The sequence below is a fragment of the Aedes albopictus genome, chromosome 1 (assembly GCF_035046485.1).
Source record: "Aedes albopictus strain Foshan chromosome 1, AalbF5, whole genome shotgun sequence".
In the NCBI taxonomy this organism is placed as follows: domain Eukaryota; kingdom Metazoa; phylum Arthropoda; class Insecta; order Diptera; family Culicidae; genus Aedes; species Aedes albopictus.
This window is the reverse complement of record NC_085136.1, coordinates 182679796-182693489: the sequence shown is the minus strand read 5'-3', so window position 1 is coordinate 182693489 and position 13694 is coordinate 182679796. Positions and strand designations below refer to the sequence as shown.

General features: G+C 44.0%; 2 protein-coding genes across 2 annotated transcripts; both read left to right on the top strand.

Moving 5' to 3' along the window:
* The first annotated feature begins 429 nt into the window (after nucleotides 1-429).
* Nucleotides 430-3738, top strand: LOC134290160 (uncharacterized). The gene has a single exon (XM_062857217.1). It carries the CDS (start codon nucleotides 430-432, stop codon nucleotides 3736-3738), a length of 3309 nt encoding a protein of 1102 aa, XP_062713201.1.
* On the top strand, nucleotides 3737-12734 carry LOC134285348 (uncharacterized). The gene is made up of 2 exons (XM_062845931.1): nucleotides 3737-12060; nucleotides 12158-12734. The coding sequence occupies exon 1, from the start codon at nucleotides 4005-4007 to the stop codon at nucleotides 5733-5735; it is 1731 nt and encodes a 576-aa protein (XP_062701915.1). The 5' UTR covers nucleotides 3737-4004; the 3' UTR covers nucleotides 5736-12060; nucleotides 12158-12734.
* Nucleotides 12735-13694: the final 960 nt, after the last annotated feature.

The window sequence follows — 13694 nt, the reverse complement described above, 5'->3', positions numbered from 1 at the left end:
ACTGAAGAACCGTGAAGAAGCCACCTGAAAGAGAAGAAATTAAACTTACCTGTGCCTGAAGAAGTCCGCTGGAAGAAAGTGCTAAAATCTACTTACCTGGGTAAACTTACCTGGAATTGTATCTGCTGCTCTCGCTGATTCTATCATCTGGTCCTTCGAACCGGATGGTCGTTGACACTCCGATCATCCAAACCGTGATTTCTCCAGTGGATGACTTCGCCATCTTGCCTGCAACCGAGAAGGAAGTGCATTTCATCAGGCTGCGAACGATTTCGCCGCCATCTTCGCCATACTGAGGTCCTGTCCGCGTGCTGCTGTTTCTATCTATACAAGGCACTAAATTGCCTTATCTAAGGTAATTATAATTCCAAGCATTTATCTCCATCCTGTGTGGGCTACGTGGTCTTGTGAATCCCGTTCCAGATCGACATGCCAACGGAGCGCCGGATCAAGACGCTGAAGCTGCGCGTCCGCAGCATCCAAACGTCGTTCTCCCTCATCAAGACGTTTACGGAGAACTACGACGCGGACACGGACGTCCATCAAATTCCAGTCCGGCTGGAAAATCTGAGGACGTTATGGACCGACTACAATAGAACTCAGGCCGAGCTGGAAGCGGAAGCGGAAGACGAAGCGGTTATCGATGAGCTGTTTAAGCAGCGTTCCGAGTTTGAATCCGCTTATTATAAGGTGAAAGGATTCCTGCTCGCCAAAAATAAATCTCCTGCCGCACCGTGCGCCTCACCGAGTTCTCATTCAGCTGCTCAATTCCCTCAGTCCGCCTCTCACGTTCGACTCCCCGATGTTAAACTGCCAGTGTTCAACGGAAACATGGAAAACTGGTTAAATTTCCATGATCTTTACATCTCGTTGGTGCATTCCTCGGCGGAGCTCTCTAACATCCAAAAGTTTTATTACTTGAGATCCTCCCTCGCTGGCGATGCCCTCAAACTCGTCCAAACTATCCAGATCAGCGCGAATAACTACATGGTTGCCTGGAAGCTGCTTGAGGATCATTACCAGAATCCGGTGCGCCTGAAGCAAAACTACATCGATGCCCTGTTCGAGTTCTCCAACATAAAGCGGGAATCTGCAGCGGAGCTCCACTCTCTCGTGGAAAAGTTCGAGTCCAACGTGAAAATCTTGCAGCAACTTGGTGAGCAAACTCAGTCTTGGGACCTCTTACTTGTCCGAATGCTGAGCACTCGTCTGGATCCCACAACTCGACGGGACTGGGAAGAACACGCCTCGACCCAGAATCGCATTTCATTTCAAGACCTCACCACGTTCATCCAGCGTCGTGTTAATGTACTCCAAAGCCTCCAAGTCAAGACCAGCGAGAATCCAGTTGTCAACACTGCGAAGAAGTCAATCAACCGTCCGGTTGCGAGCCACGGAGCGACCCAGCTCAATCCTAGAAAGTGTCTCCTGTGTAGCGACCACCACCCCCTATACATGTGTTCATCCTTCTCGAACATGACTGGAGAAGAGAAAGAAAGGGAAGTTCGACGTCTCCAACTGTGCCGAAACTGCCTGTGGAAGGGGCACTTGGCCAAAGATTGTTCTTCATCCAGTACCTGCCGAAAATGCCGCAGCCGCCATCACACTCAACTCTGCACCAGCGATGGGTCAAATAGTGGCAAGCCGAAGCCTTCTGAACCCTCTACTACCAATCACTCGTCGTCAAATTCAACAGAGCAGTCCTCTACACCAACCGTGTCCGCATCGGCCATCGAACCTACCAGCCACGCTTCAACCGGGAAAAGCAGTAGAAGCGTTCTTCTTGCAACGGCAGTGGTAATCCTGATCGACGACAACGGAGTGAAGCATGCTGCAAGAGCCCTTTTGGATTCTGGAAGCGAGTGTTGTTTCATTACGGAAGCTTTGTCCCAATCGTTGATGGTTCGCAGGAAGAAAATCTCCCTCCCAATTGCGGGGATCGGCCGGTCGTCAACCCAAGCTCGCCAATTGCTCACTTCGACCATTCGCTCTCGCACCTCAGATTTCACCGCAAGCGTGGAATTCCTTGTCCTTCCCAAGCTCACCGTCGACCTACCTTCCGCTTCGATTGACATCACTTCCTGGAAAATACCATCGAATATCGAGCTTGCTGATCCTGCGTTTCATCAGGCCAACCCGGTCGACCTTATTTTGGGTGCTGAAGTGTTCTTTGACATCTTCAAACCAACAGGCAGGATTCAACTGGGCGAATCTCTTCCAATCCTCGTTAATTCCACACTCGGTTGGGTGATGACGGGCCGCACCGTTCAATGTCATCCAATCTCTCCCGTCGTCGCAAATGTAGCTACCATGGCAACCTTACCTGAACTGATGGAACGATTCTGGACTTTGGAAGAAGATGAATCTGCACCAAACTACTCCGTGGAGGAAGCGGCCTGTGAGCAGCACTTCAAGCAATCAGTCGCTCGCAACTCCGAAGGGCGCTATATTGTGCGCCTCCCATTGAAGCAGAACGTGCTGGCAAACCTAAGCGACAATCGAGGTACAGCGGTACGGCGCTTTCATCTGTTGGAACGTCGATTAGCTCGAAATGATGAGTTGCGCAGACAATACTCGGATTTTATGGATGAATACCTCAACCTCGGCCACATGGAACGTGTGACGAATCCCGATGATGCATCGATACCCTCCTTCCATCTTCCTCATCACGCTGTGATTCGGGAGGACAGCTCGACTACGAAGGTCCGAGTTGTTTTTGATGCATCGTGCAAATCAGCGACGGGGCCATCCCTAAACGACGCTCAAATGGTTGGCCCAATCGTCCAGGAAGATTTGAGATCCATCATCATGCGTTCACGGAAGCATCCCGTCATGCTCATAGCGGATATCAAACAGATGTACCGTCAGGTTCTGGTGGACGAGCAGGACACACCTCTTCAACGTATAGTCTGGCGTTCTTCACCCGATTCACCCCTCAGCACATTCGAGCTGAAAACGGTAACGTATGGCACGGCTAGTGCCCCGTTCCTCGCTACGCGGGTACTGAAACAGTTGGCAGAGGACGAGCGAAACAACTTTCCCGAGGCTGCAGAAGTTCTCGAAATGGATTTCTATGTGGACGACTTATTCTCCGGTGCATCTAGCGTTTCTACTGCTACAAAACTGCGAATGCAATTGGATTCATTGCTGGCTAGGGGTGGATTCGAGTTGCGCAAGTGGGCCTCGAACGAAGAGGCCGTGCTCGAAGGTGTACCCCAGGAGAATCGTGCCCTATTGCCATCCACTAATCTTCTTCGTGACCATCAGTGCATCAAGACACTGGGTGTACATTGGGAACCGACATCAGACGTGTTTCGGTATCGTATACAGATTCCTCTCCCCGACACCAATTCGCCACTCACCAAACGGATTGTACTGTCTCTCATCGCCCAACTGTTTGACCCCCTCGGATTAGTGGGCCCAATCGTCACGACAGCAAAACTCTACATGCAGACACTATGGACCATGAAGGACGAGAATGGAAACATTTGGGGGTGGGACCTTGAACTTCCGCCAGCTCTGAAGGAACGTTGGACCATCTATCATTCTCAGCTTTCCCTCTTGAACAAGCTCCACATTCCAAGGCACATTCTCTGCTCCAATCCAACGACGATTCAGCTACATTTTTTCTCGGATGCTTCGCAGCACGCCTACGGTGCTTGCGCATATGTGCGATCTACTAATGGAGAGAGCATCAAGGTGGCACTTTTAACAACGAAATCCAAGGTCGCCCCTTGAAACAGCAGAGCATCCCACGATTGGAGTTGTGTGGGGCCCTCATCGCCACGCAGCTGTTCCAGAAGGTTACATCGTCCCTCCAACTAGACGCTAAAATATTCTTCTGGGTCGACTCCACGACGGTTTTAAGTTGGCTACAATCACCACCATCCACTTGGACGACTTTCGTGGCTAACCGTGTGTCGAAAATTCAGTTAGCGACGGAGAATTGCACCTGGAACCACATTGCCGGCCACGAAAACCCCGCGGATCACATTTCTCGTGGCATGTCCGCCGAATCAATCTTGAACTGCGACCTGTGGTGGAATGGACCGCCATGGCTTCAACGAGAGGAACGCGAATGGCCTACTCAGCGAATCGATCCAACAGACACCGAAGCACCGCTAGAAACTCGAAAGACATCGCCGGCATTGACAATCGTAATCTCGGAACTGTCGTTTATAGACCAACTCGTAACCAGGTTCTCCAACTACCATCGTTTGCTGCGGGTTGTTGCATATTGCCGTCGATTTATCAAGAACTGTCAACTCGGTAAGGATCGACCGCAGGACAGTAAAATCACCGCCGAGGAGATAAAAGAGGCAGAAGCCGCAGTCATCAGATTGGTGCAGCAACAACACTTCGGAGAGGAATGGAAGCTACTTCTAAATTCGAAACCTGTAGGAAAGAAATCCAAGATTAAGTGGTTTCACCCCATTCTCGCAACTGATCAAATAATCCGTATTGGAGGACGACTAAAGCAAGCTCATCAGCCGTACGACGCAAAGCATCAGATAATCCTACCATCCTCGCATCCACTGTCCGCTCTCCTTGTTCGAACCTACCACGAACAACATCTTCATGCGGCGCCACAACTGCTTCTCACAATCCTTCGGCTTCGATATTGGATCTTGGGGGCCAGAGGCCTGGCTCGCCAAATTGTTCACAAGTGCGTCGTCTGCGTAAGAGGTCGCCCCAAGCAGTTCATGGCTGAGCTGCCGGCTCCGCGAATCACAGCCGCTCGACCATTTTCTACCTCAGGTGTGGACTACTGGGGTCCAATCTACTTGCAACCGATCCACCGACGAGCTGCTGCCAGGAAGGCCTACGTGGCAGTATTCATTTGCTTTTGCACGAAGGCCGTGCATTTGGAGTTGGTCGTGGATCTCAGTACCGCGAAGTTTATTCAGGCCCTCCGCCGCTTTGTCGCTCGCCGAGGCCTATGTTCCGTCATCTACAGCGACAACGGGACGAATTTTGTTGGAGCAGCAAAGGAACTTCGCAACCTGATCACAAGCAAGCAACACCAACAGAACGTAGCTCAAGAATGCATGCAGCTGGGCATCAAATGGCACTTTAACCCGCCGAAGGCTTCCCACTTCGGCGGCCTGTGGGAAGCTGCCATTAAGTCCGCACAGAAGCACTTCACCCGAGTGCTTGGAACACGCACATTGGCCTACGACGACATGGAAACATTGTTAGCGCAAATAGAATCCTGCCTAAATTCTCGACCGCTGGTTCCACTAAGCGACGACCCTTCGGACTTCGACCCATTAACACCGGGACACTTCTTGGTGGGATCTTCGTTGAAAGCAGTTCCAGATGTCGACCTCACTGATGTACCATTCAACCGCCTGCGTCACTACGAAGCAACGCAGAAAATCTTGCAATGCATTTGGAAACGCTGGCATACCGAGTATTTATCCACACTCCAAGCCAGAACAAAATGGTACAGCCCGCCGATACAAATCGCTCCAAATCAGCTGGTGATCATCAAGGATGAGAAGCTTCCTCCTATGCGATGGTCCACGGCGAGAATCCTAGAGCTTCACCCCGGAGCGGACGTTATTACACGAGTAGTCACCGTTCAAACACCGCAAGGAAGTTTCACCCGTCCAGTATCGAAGCTTTGTTTACTTCCCATCGCACCGTCGGACGAAAACTCCTTCGATGGGAAAACTGCCAACACATCCGGTAACAACGAAGCGATCGACGGGAACCAACCTGCAACAAAATAAATACAAGGCCCTGTTGTAACAGGGACCAGGTGAGTCCCTGTCCAACTATTTTATATCCGTTGAAACCCGCTACCGGGTCTTTTTTTGCCAGGAAATTTTCGTTCGTCATCAAAACTGGTCTGCAGCAGCGATCTTCAAATGCGAATTTATGACAGCGAACAAGAGTGACAACAAGGCGAACGAGGAAGGAAGGCAAACGTCAAAACTTCATCGACACCTGCGAGGGACAGCCCGTTTGTTTCATCGAGACGTCGATTCATCGAGCATAGCGTAACTTTTGCATGGGACTTAATTAGTGTTTTGAATCAAATGAATTGCGATTCAACATCGTAATTAGGTACCAACTTTGGTAGCGTGAGCAGAAATAGTTTTTCTGAGGGGCCAGGATGTTCAAACATGATTGAATTATCAGCGCTATCTGTTCGTCAGCTGCGTCATTTCTCGAAATAGGTCAACTATCTTCGAAAAGTAGTCATCGTGGCCCAAAACGATATTGCCTCCTACACGTTCCGGGACAACGCATTTCCGATGGATCAACTATAAAAGTCGTCGAAGAAGCAGAAGACTTTCTCTTTTATCTTGTAATTTCGTAACAATAAGAACGTCAAAGTGAAGAGGAGTGAATTAAATTTATTAGCATGTAGCATGTGAAATAAAGTTGTTATTAGTTAAAACCTTTTGCAATAAAGTGAATTAGTAACTGAACAAATGTGAAAAACAGTGTTGTGAAAACTCATACTTACCTGCAACTGAAGAACCGTGAAGAAGCCACCTGAAAGAGAAGAAATTAAACTTACCTGTGCCTGAAGAAGTCCGCTGGAAGAAAGTGCTAAAATCTACTTACCTGGGTAAACTTACCTGGAATTGTATCTGCTGCTCTCGCTGATTCTATCAAATACGCATATCTTTGATGCAACTGGTTGAGCCCTCGCGCTCTGTAACATGATTGAAATTTGAATGGGTTTTATTATGGAAAATTTCATTTGCTTGCACTTTTTTTTGTCAAATTTTACATGATTTTATATTTATTTTATTTTATTTATTTATTATATTATGCCTCTCAAGAAAATTCAGAATATGGCGATTATCTGCCTCTGGCTTCTGATATTAGCGCGACAGTCACTAATCATAACAGCGTCACCAGATTTCAAAGTATATAATTCCACTATATGGGGTTTGACAGCAAGAACACTCATTCCACTGAGCTACTCTTGCCGTTCGTCACAAATACATTCAAAAACATCTGTCACTTCGCGAAACCCACGTGCTTTTGTTTTTGGCGGGAACACTTTTTCTTTTGTTTTGCCTTGCGACTGTCATGCGGCGGTATGCCTTGCGAGCGTACGACCGCCGCAGGACTCTAATAAAAGATAAGCGCGACAATAATAGACTATAACAACACAAGTAACCTCCTAATGGTTTTCAAAGTATATGCTATTATTGATTATAAATAATGCCGATGTACTTTACTATTAATTGAAATATGAACTAACACTGTTTTTAAATGAATTATAGTTTCTCTCACACCTACACGTTCTCGGTAATTGATTCCAGGCACTGATTGCACGATGACGAAACGAATGTTTTAGTCCACAAGACGAGCATCTCGGAACAATCAATAAAGGACCTCTCATAGATCGTGCATATGAAAAGAATTTTTTTAGGTAGACTGGAGGGTCATTTAGAATTTTAAAAGTTTGTGTACAAACCCGAAGTTTTAGATGACTAGTGAAATTTACACCTAGTATAGCATTTGCATACCCGGATATATGATCATATTTGCTTAGGTTAAAAACATATCTTGTAACTGTGTTGAAAGCTCGCTGAAGTTTCCTTAAATTCATTTTAGAGACTAGTGAATATAAGACATCCCCATAATTAAAAATCGGAATTATAAGGGATCTTGCCAAAAGAAGACGTATATGCTATGGAGTGCTACTTCTTACAGCAACGAAAGAGTGAAGAGCTTTGTACACTTTATTACATACAGCGTTCACTTGGTCTTTCCAGCTCATTTTGCTATCCATTAATTAATCCAAGATTTTTCACAGTATCAGAGTATTCAATTTTGTCACTGCCCACTTTTATTCTGGGAGCACACGTTATTCTTGTACGTTGATTACAGAAAATAATTGCTTGTGTTTTCTTCGAGTTCAATACCAACTCGTTGATATTACACCAATCCAAAACACTTTGAATATCGCTGTTAATTTTCATGATAGTATGCGCTAAATTGGACATTGAATCAGATAAATAAAGTTGACAATCATCAGCATAAAGATGGAATTTGCAATAAGTTAGCATCAACGGTAGATCATTGATGTACATAGAAAAAAGAAACGGACCTAGAATGGATCCCTGGGGTACACCACAGGGAACAAATATTTTGTCAGATGTTGTGTTATTGAAGTACACGTGAACGACGTGACAGATAAGAATTCAGTAAACGAACTGACAAAGAGTCCAGTTTGAAATTGTGTTTCAGTTTATCACAAAGAAGGCTATGACTAATTGTATCGAAAGCTTTACTGAAATCAAGTAGTGCCATGGCTGTTAGGGGAACTGCGGCCATAACGCCCATAGGGGGCAAGTTGCGCCACCTACACTCCCGTTCAAAAGTTTGGGGTCACCCCCTCAAAAACATGTCATTTTTTAGGCCCATATCTCCGCCAATTTGCGTCAGATTTCAAAACCCTAGGTTTCATTCAAAATATAATAAGGCAGAGAAATTTTGAACATGATTTAAAAGAAACTTTTTCAAAAAAATTTGTATGTAAACTTAACCCAAAGTTGCCAAATTTTCTAAAAAATGAATATAAACTTACGGCAGTGTCGCTGGAAGTTGGGTCGACCAAATTTTAAGATGAGAGCGGTAATATGACCCATTTTTATTAGCTTTCAACTGCTTTTTACAGAACTTAGCTAAAAAATCTAGAAAAAAAAGTTATTAAGTAAATTAATCCTTGATGTCATCGACCAAAAGTTTTGGGTCACCCCTCAAAATGCTATATCGGCCAAAAGTTTGGGGTCACTATCGTAAAACATGGTAAAGTAATTTGTTGATATCTTTGTCATTTTTCATTCAATTTTAATTCTTCTTGGCTTATTTGAAACAAAATATTAAAATAACAAAAAAAAAACACATATTTGTTGAAATTTACATACTAAAACTTATCGTAAAGTTGCCTCATTTTTTGAAGCGTGGTAAAATGTGCTAACTTTACATAACACTTTTATATAAAAAAAATCGTTAAATACGTTAAGTTGAAGACATCAAACGTAAATTTAGTTAATTATCTTTGAAATGAGCCAAAAATAATTAAAATTGAACTATAGATGACGAAGATATCACCAAATCACTTTTCCATGTTTTACGAAAGTGACCCCAAACTTTTGGCCGATGACATCAAGGATTAATTTACTTAATAACTTTTTTTCTAGACTTTTTAGCTAAGTTCTGTAAAAAGCAGTTGAAAGCTAATAGAAAATGGGTCATATTACCGCTCTCATCTTAAAATTTGGTCAACCCAACTTCCAGCGACACTGCCGTAAGTTTATATTAATTTTTTAGAAAATTTCTCAACTTTGGGTTAAGTTTACACACAAAATTTTTTGAAAAAGTTTCTTTTAAATCATGTTCGAAGTTTCTTTGACTTATTATCTTTTGAATGAAACCTAGGGTTTTGAAATCGGACGCAAATTGGCAAAGATATGGGCCTAAAAAAATGACATGTTTTTGAGGGGGTGACCCCAAACTTTTGAACGGGAGTGTATGTTTTAGGCAAACCACGTTATTTTCAGTACTTTTTTCAATTGCAATTGCTAAAATAAGAATAAAAAGGCTTCTTTACATTTGAGTTTACATATTTTTACTACAAAAAATGTACAAAAACTTCGAAAAAAGATTTTGGTTACTCTTGATGTAATTTTAGCCTGTCGAATGTTTGCACTTTTTTACATCATATAAAAGAATTTTTTTTCCCGCTATCCCCACAAACTGTTTTGCACACTCCCATTATTTGTCTACCAAGCGGAAAAAGTATCGAATTTGACCCTTACAATTTTTTTACATAGGTCCAAACTTCTGAGGCATGTGTGGGGTAAAATGCTCACCCCTAGTTATTTACATTAAAATAGCCATTTAGATCCAAATTCTGGCACAAATTATGTTGAATACAAGTTGGAACAAGCAACGGCACATTTTTACTATAAATAAGTTCACTAATCACACGGCCATGCATTATTTTGTAGTAATTACTGATAAAATAGCTCACTATGACGTTTACATGGAATTGACCCATAATTACAGGCGATCCATAATTATGTAATGACTGTATACCATTCACGAACAATAACAGTTGACAATAAACCAGGCGTGCAAGTACATGTACACAATTTGCCATCCTGACGTTAGCTGTGACTAGTGGCGCGTTTTACCCTGCATTAAAACTAAAGTTCTAAAAATCAAACTTTTTTTCAAATTTGAATTTTTTAGTAGTAAAACATAAAACTGGTTTGTGGTTTCTTCCATTTGGAAGAAAACATGTTGGTGCTTCATGTTAGTGCCAAAAAAATGTGTATTATAAAATGTTTCGTGGTTAAAATTGGACTCTTCCTTAACGTGGGCGTCTTACCCCCAGTTCCCCTACCATCTTTTTATCTAGCGCTTCTCTAATGGTGCCGACACCGCTCAAACGTCAAATTTCGTGTGGGAGTAAGTAGGCCAGCATAAATTCGTGCAGTGGACCACATCGTTCTCAGCCTTAATCAAAGCAGTCACAGTGCTACAATATTTTCGATATCCTGATTGTAAGGGACACAACAAGTTATTATTTGATAGGTATTCCTTCAGTTGTTTAGAGAGGATCGACTCAAAAATCTTCGACAAAGCACACAAGATGCTAATCTGGCGAAATTCATTTTCGGTGGTTGGATTATCAACCTTTTCAATTGGAATGACTTTTGCAACTTTCCAAGCTTCCGAAAACTCACAGCAGGTTATACAATTATTCATCAAATTAGTAATGAGCGGTAAGGTAACTGGTAAAGATATTTTTAGGATATTTAAAGGAATTAGGTCATCTCCGATCGAATCACATGATGCTGTAGCAAATTCTTCGAGAACTTCGTTGCAAGTTACTCCACGAAAAAAGAACTCTGAGTGTGACTCTGTACTATCAGAATTTTCAACAAAACTGACTGGTGTATAATGAGAAACAAAGTAATTGTTGAGAGTCGTAGCGTTCACATCTCCACCACCCATTCTGGTATTCGTTTGCGTCAGTCCTAAGCGTTTTATATTTTTCCATAACGTTTTGGCGGGTAAGTCCGCGTTAAGTTGAGAAGTGAAAGTATTCGCGTTTCACGCGTTTGATTTCACGATTAGTCAAAATTCGTAAACAAGTAAAATTCTTCCATTTCCGAGTATTATTTTTATCTTTTTTCCAGCACTCATAAGCTTCAGAACGATTTTTAAACATTCGATTAATATAGTTGTTAATCCATGGATAACTAGGATCTCTAGCAACCTTTTTCTTCAAAGGAGCTTACTTACCGATCAGGCTAAGGCCGGGGTGGCCTCTGCTGTACATAGTAGCCTCCTCCATTCCACACGGTCCATGGCTGTTTGTCTCCAGTTCCGCACTCTGCGTAGGGTCCGCAGATCATCCTCCACTTGGTCGACCCACCTAGCTCGCTGCGCTCCACGTCTTCTTGTACCGGTCGGATGACTCTCGAGAACCATTTTAGTCGGGTTGCTATCGGACATCTGGATGACGTGACCCGCCCACCGTAGCCTCCCGATTTTCGCGGTATGGACGATGGTTGGTTCTCCCAGCAGCTGATGCAGCTCGTGGTTCATTCGCCTTCTCCAAGTCCCGTCTTCCATCTGCACTCCGCCGTAGATGGTACGCAACACCTTCCGTTCGAAAACTCCAAGGGCGCGTTGGTCCTCTGCACGTAGGGTCCATCTTTCGTGCCCATAGAGGACGACCGGTCTACACACTTAATCTCCAAATTTGATCTCGGTAAATACGAATAACGAACTCAATCGGTAAAGCATATTTTAACTGAAATGTCGTTGAAATTTGACAGTTCATCAAAAATAACTAGTCAAAAATAACGAAATTCGGTAATATACGTTCATTACTGATTATCGGCAAACTATTTTGCCACAGCAATCGGCAATATAATCATGTCGCTGAATTTCGGTAAAGCGCATCTGTCAAAAATGAAAACGGACACGTTGTCGTCTGGGTGCCATCTCGAAAAAAAAATGTTAGGATTTTTTAAAGCGAATATCATTCATCGATGGAATTTTTATTTCGTAAGTATTTAAATCAATTAAATTCGTTCTAAGCTAATGCTGTGTATGTTTCTGATATGAACATTCAATAGAGATCCTCTCTTAATTATCATTTCAGCTCGTTGGTTTGGAGAGGGAGCGCTGAAGGAGTGTTTTCTGGTGCCTGTTTTGTTGCTGCCGGGAAGCTACTTCCATTGTCATGAAGGGGGAGAAGCTCCCAGTAAGCATCTGGTCACAAAGGCCGCCCATAAAAGTGTTCCTTTGACCGATGCAGTGAAGAAGCCGCATTGTTACCGGCCGGGAACGGTAGCTTTGCGAGAAATCCGTCGCTACCTACTAAAAGTCCACCGAGTTGCTGATCCGCAAGTTGCCGCTCCAGTGGTGCGTTAAATTGAGCAGGATTTCAAGATGGATCTGCGCTTCCAAAGTGCCGCCGCTGCTGCCCTGCAGAAAGCCAGCGAGTACCTGATCAGATTGTTCGAGGACATCAATCTGTGCGCGACTCACACCAAGCGCGTCACAATCATGCCGAAGGATATCCAGCTGGTCCGGCGCACCCGCGAGCGTGCTTAAGGAGGACTAGGAGGAAGTGATCCCGGAAAAGTGTTAAGTTGTGTTTTTTTTCTATTTTTTGTTATTAAAGAGACTTCCAGTCTTGGGTTGGTTCATCTCTGAATAAAATTTTAACCTAATTATATTTTTTGTTTTATTTTACTTCTTATTGATAACCATGAAAGAAAATAAACATTTACTGAAATTCGGTAATAATGTATGCCGAAATTTTCGGCAATGTACTACCGAGCCACTCGTTAAAGTTTGACAGTTGATGTTTGTCAAGTTTGCAGCCTAGTCGGCAATTTGAACTTTTACCGAGATTTTTACCGAGTTCTCAGCTGTTGGATTCTCGGCGATTTATTTTACCGGCCTCGGCAAATTAAATTAAGTGTGTAATCAGCGTTTTGTAGATGGTTAACTTCGTGTTACGGCGAACTTTATTCGATCGTAGAGTTCTGCGGAGTCTAAAGTAGGCACGATTTCCTGCCACAATGCGCCTCTGAATTTCTCTGCTGGTGTCGTTGTCGTCGGTCACCAGTGAGCCCAAGTACACGAATTCTTCAACCGCCTCGATTTCATCACCGTCGATATGAATTCGGGGTGGCGGGCGCGATGATTCCTCCCTGGAGCCCTTTGCCATCATGTACTTTGTCTTCGACACATTAATGACTAATCCGATTCGCCTGGCTTCACTCTTTAGTCAGATGTACGTTTCCGCCATCGTCTCAAATTTACGAGCAATAATATCAATATCATCGGCGAAACCAAGCAGCTGAACGGACTTCGTGAAAATCGTCCCACTCGTGTTTATCCCCGCTCTTCTTATTACACCCTCCAAAGCAATGTTGAACAGCAAGCACGATAGACCATCACCTTGCCGTAACCCTCTGCGAGATTCGAAGGGACTCGAGAGTGTCCCTGATACCCGAACTACGCACATCACTCGATCCATCGTCGCCTTGATCAACCGTATCAGTTTATCCGGGAATCCGTATTCGTGCATAATCTGCCATAGCTGTTCTCGATCGATTGTATCATACGCCGATTTGAAATCGATGAACAAGTGATGTGTGGGCACGTTGTATTCGCGGCATTTCTGC

What these genes read in the sequence shown, in the direction of transcription:
- LOC134285348 (XM_062845931.1), top strand. Translation starts at nt 4,005, where the DNA reads ATGTCCGCCGAATCAATCTTGAACTGCGACCTGTGGTGGAATGGACCG.
- LOC134290160 (XM_062857217.1), top strand. Translation starts at nt 430, where the DNA reads ATGCCAACGGAGCGCCGGATCAAGACGCTGAAGCTGCGCGTCCGCAGC.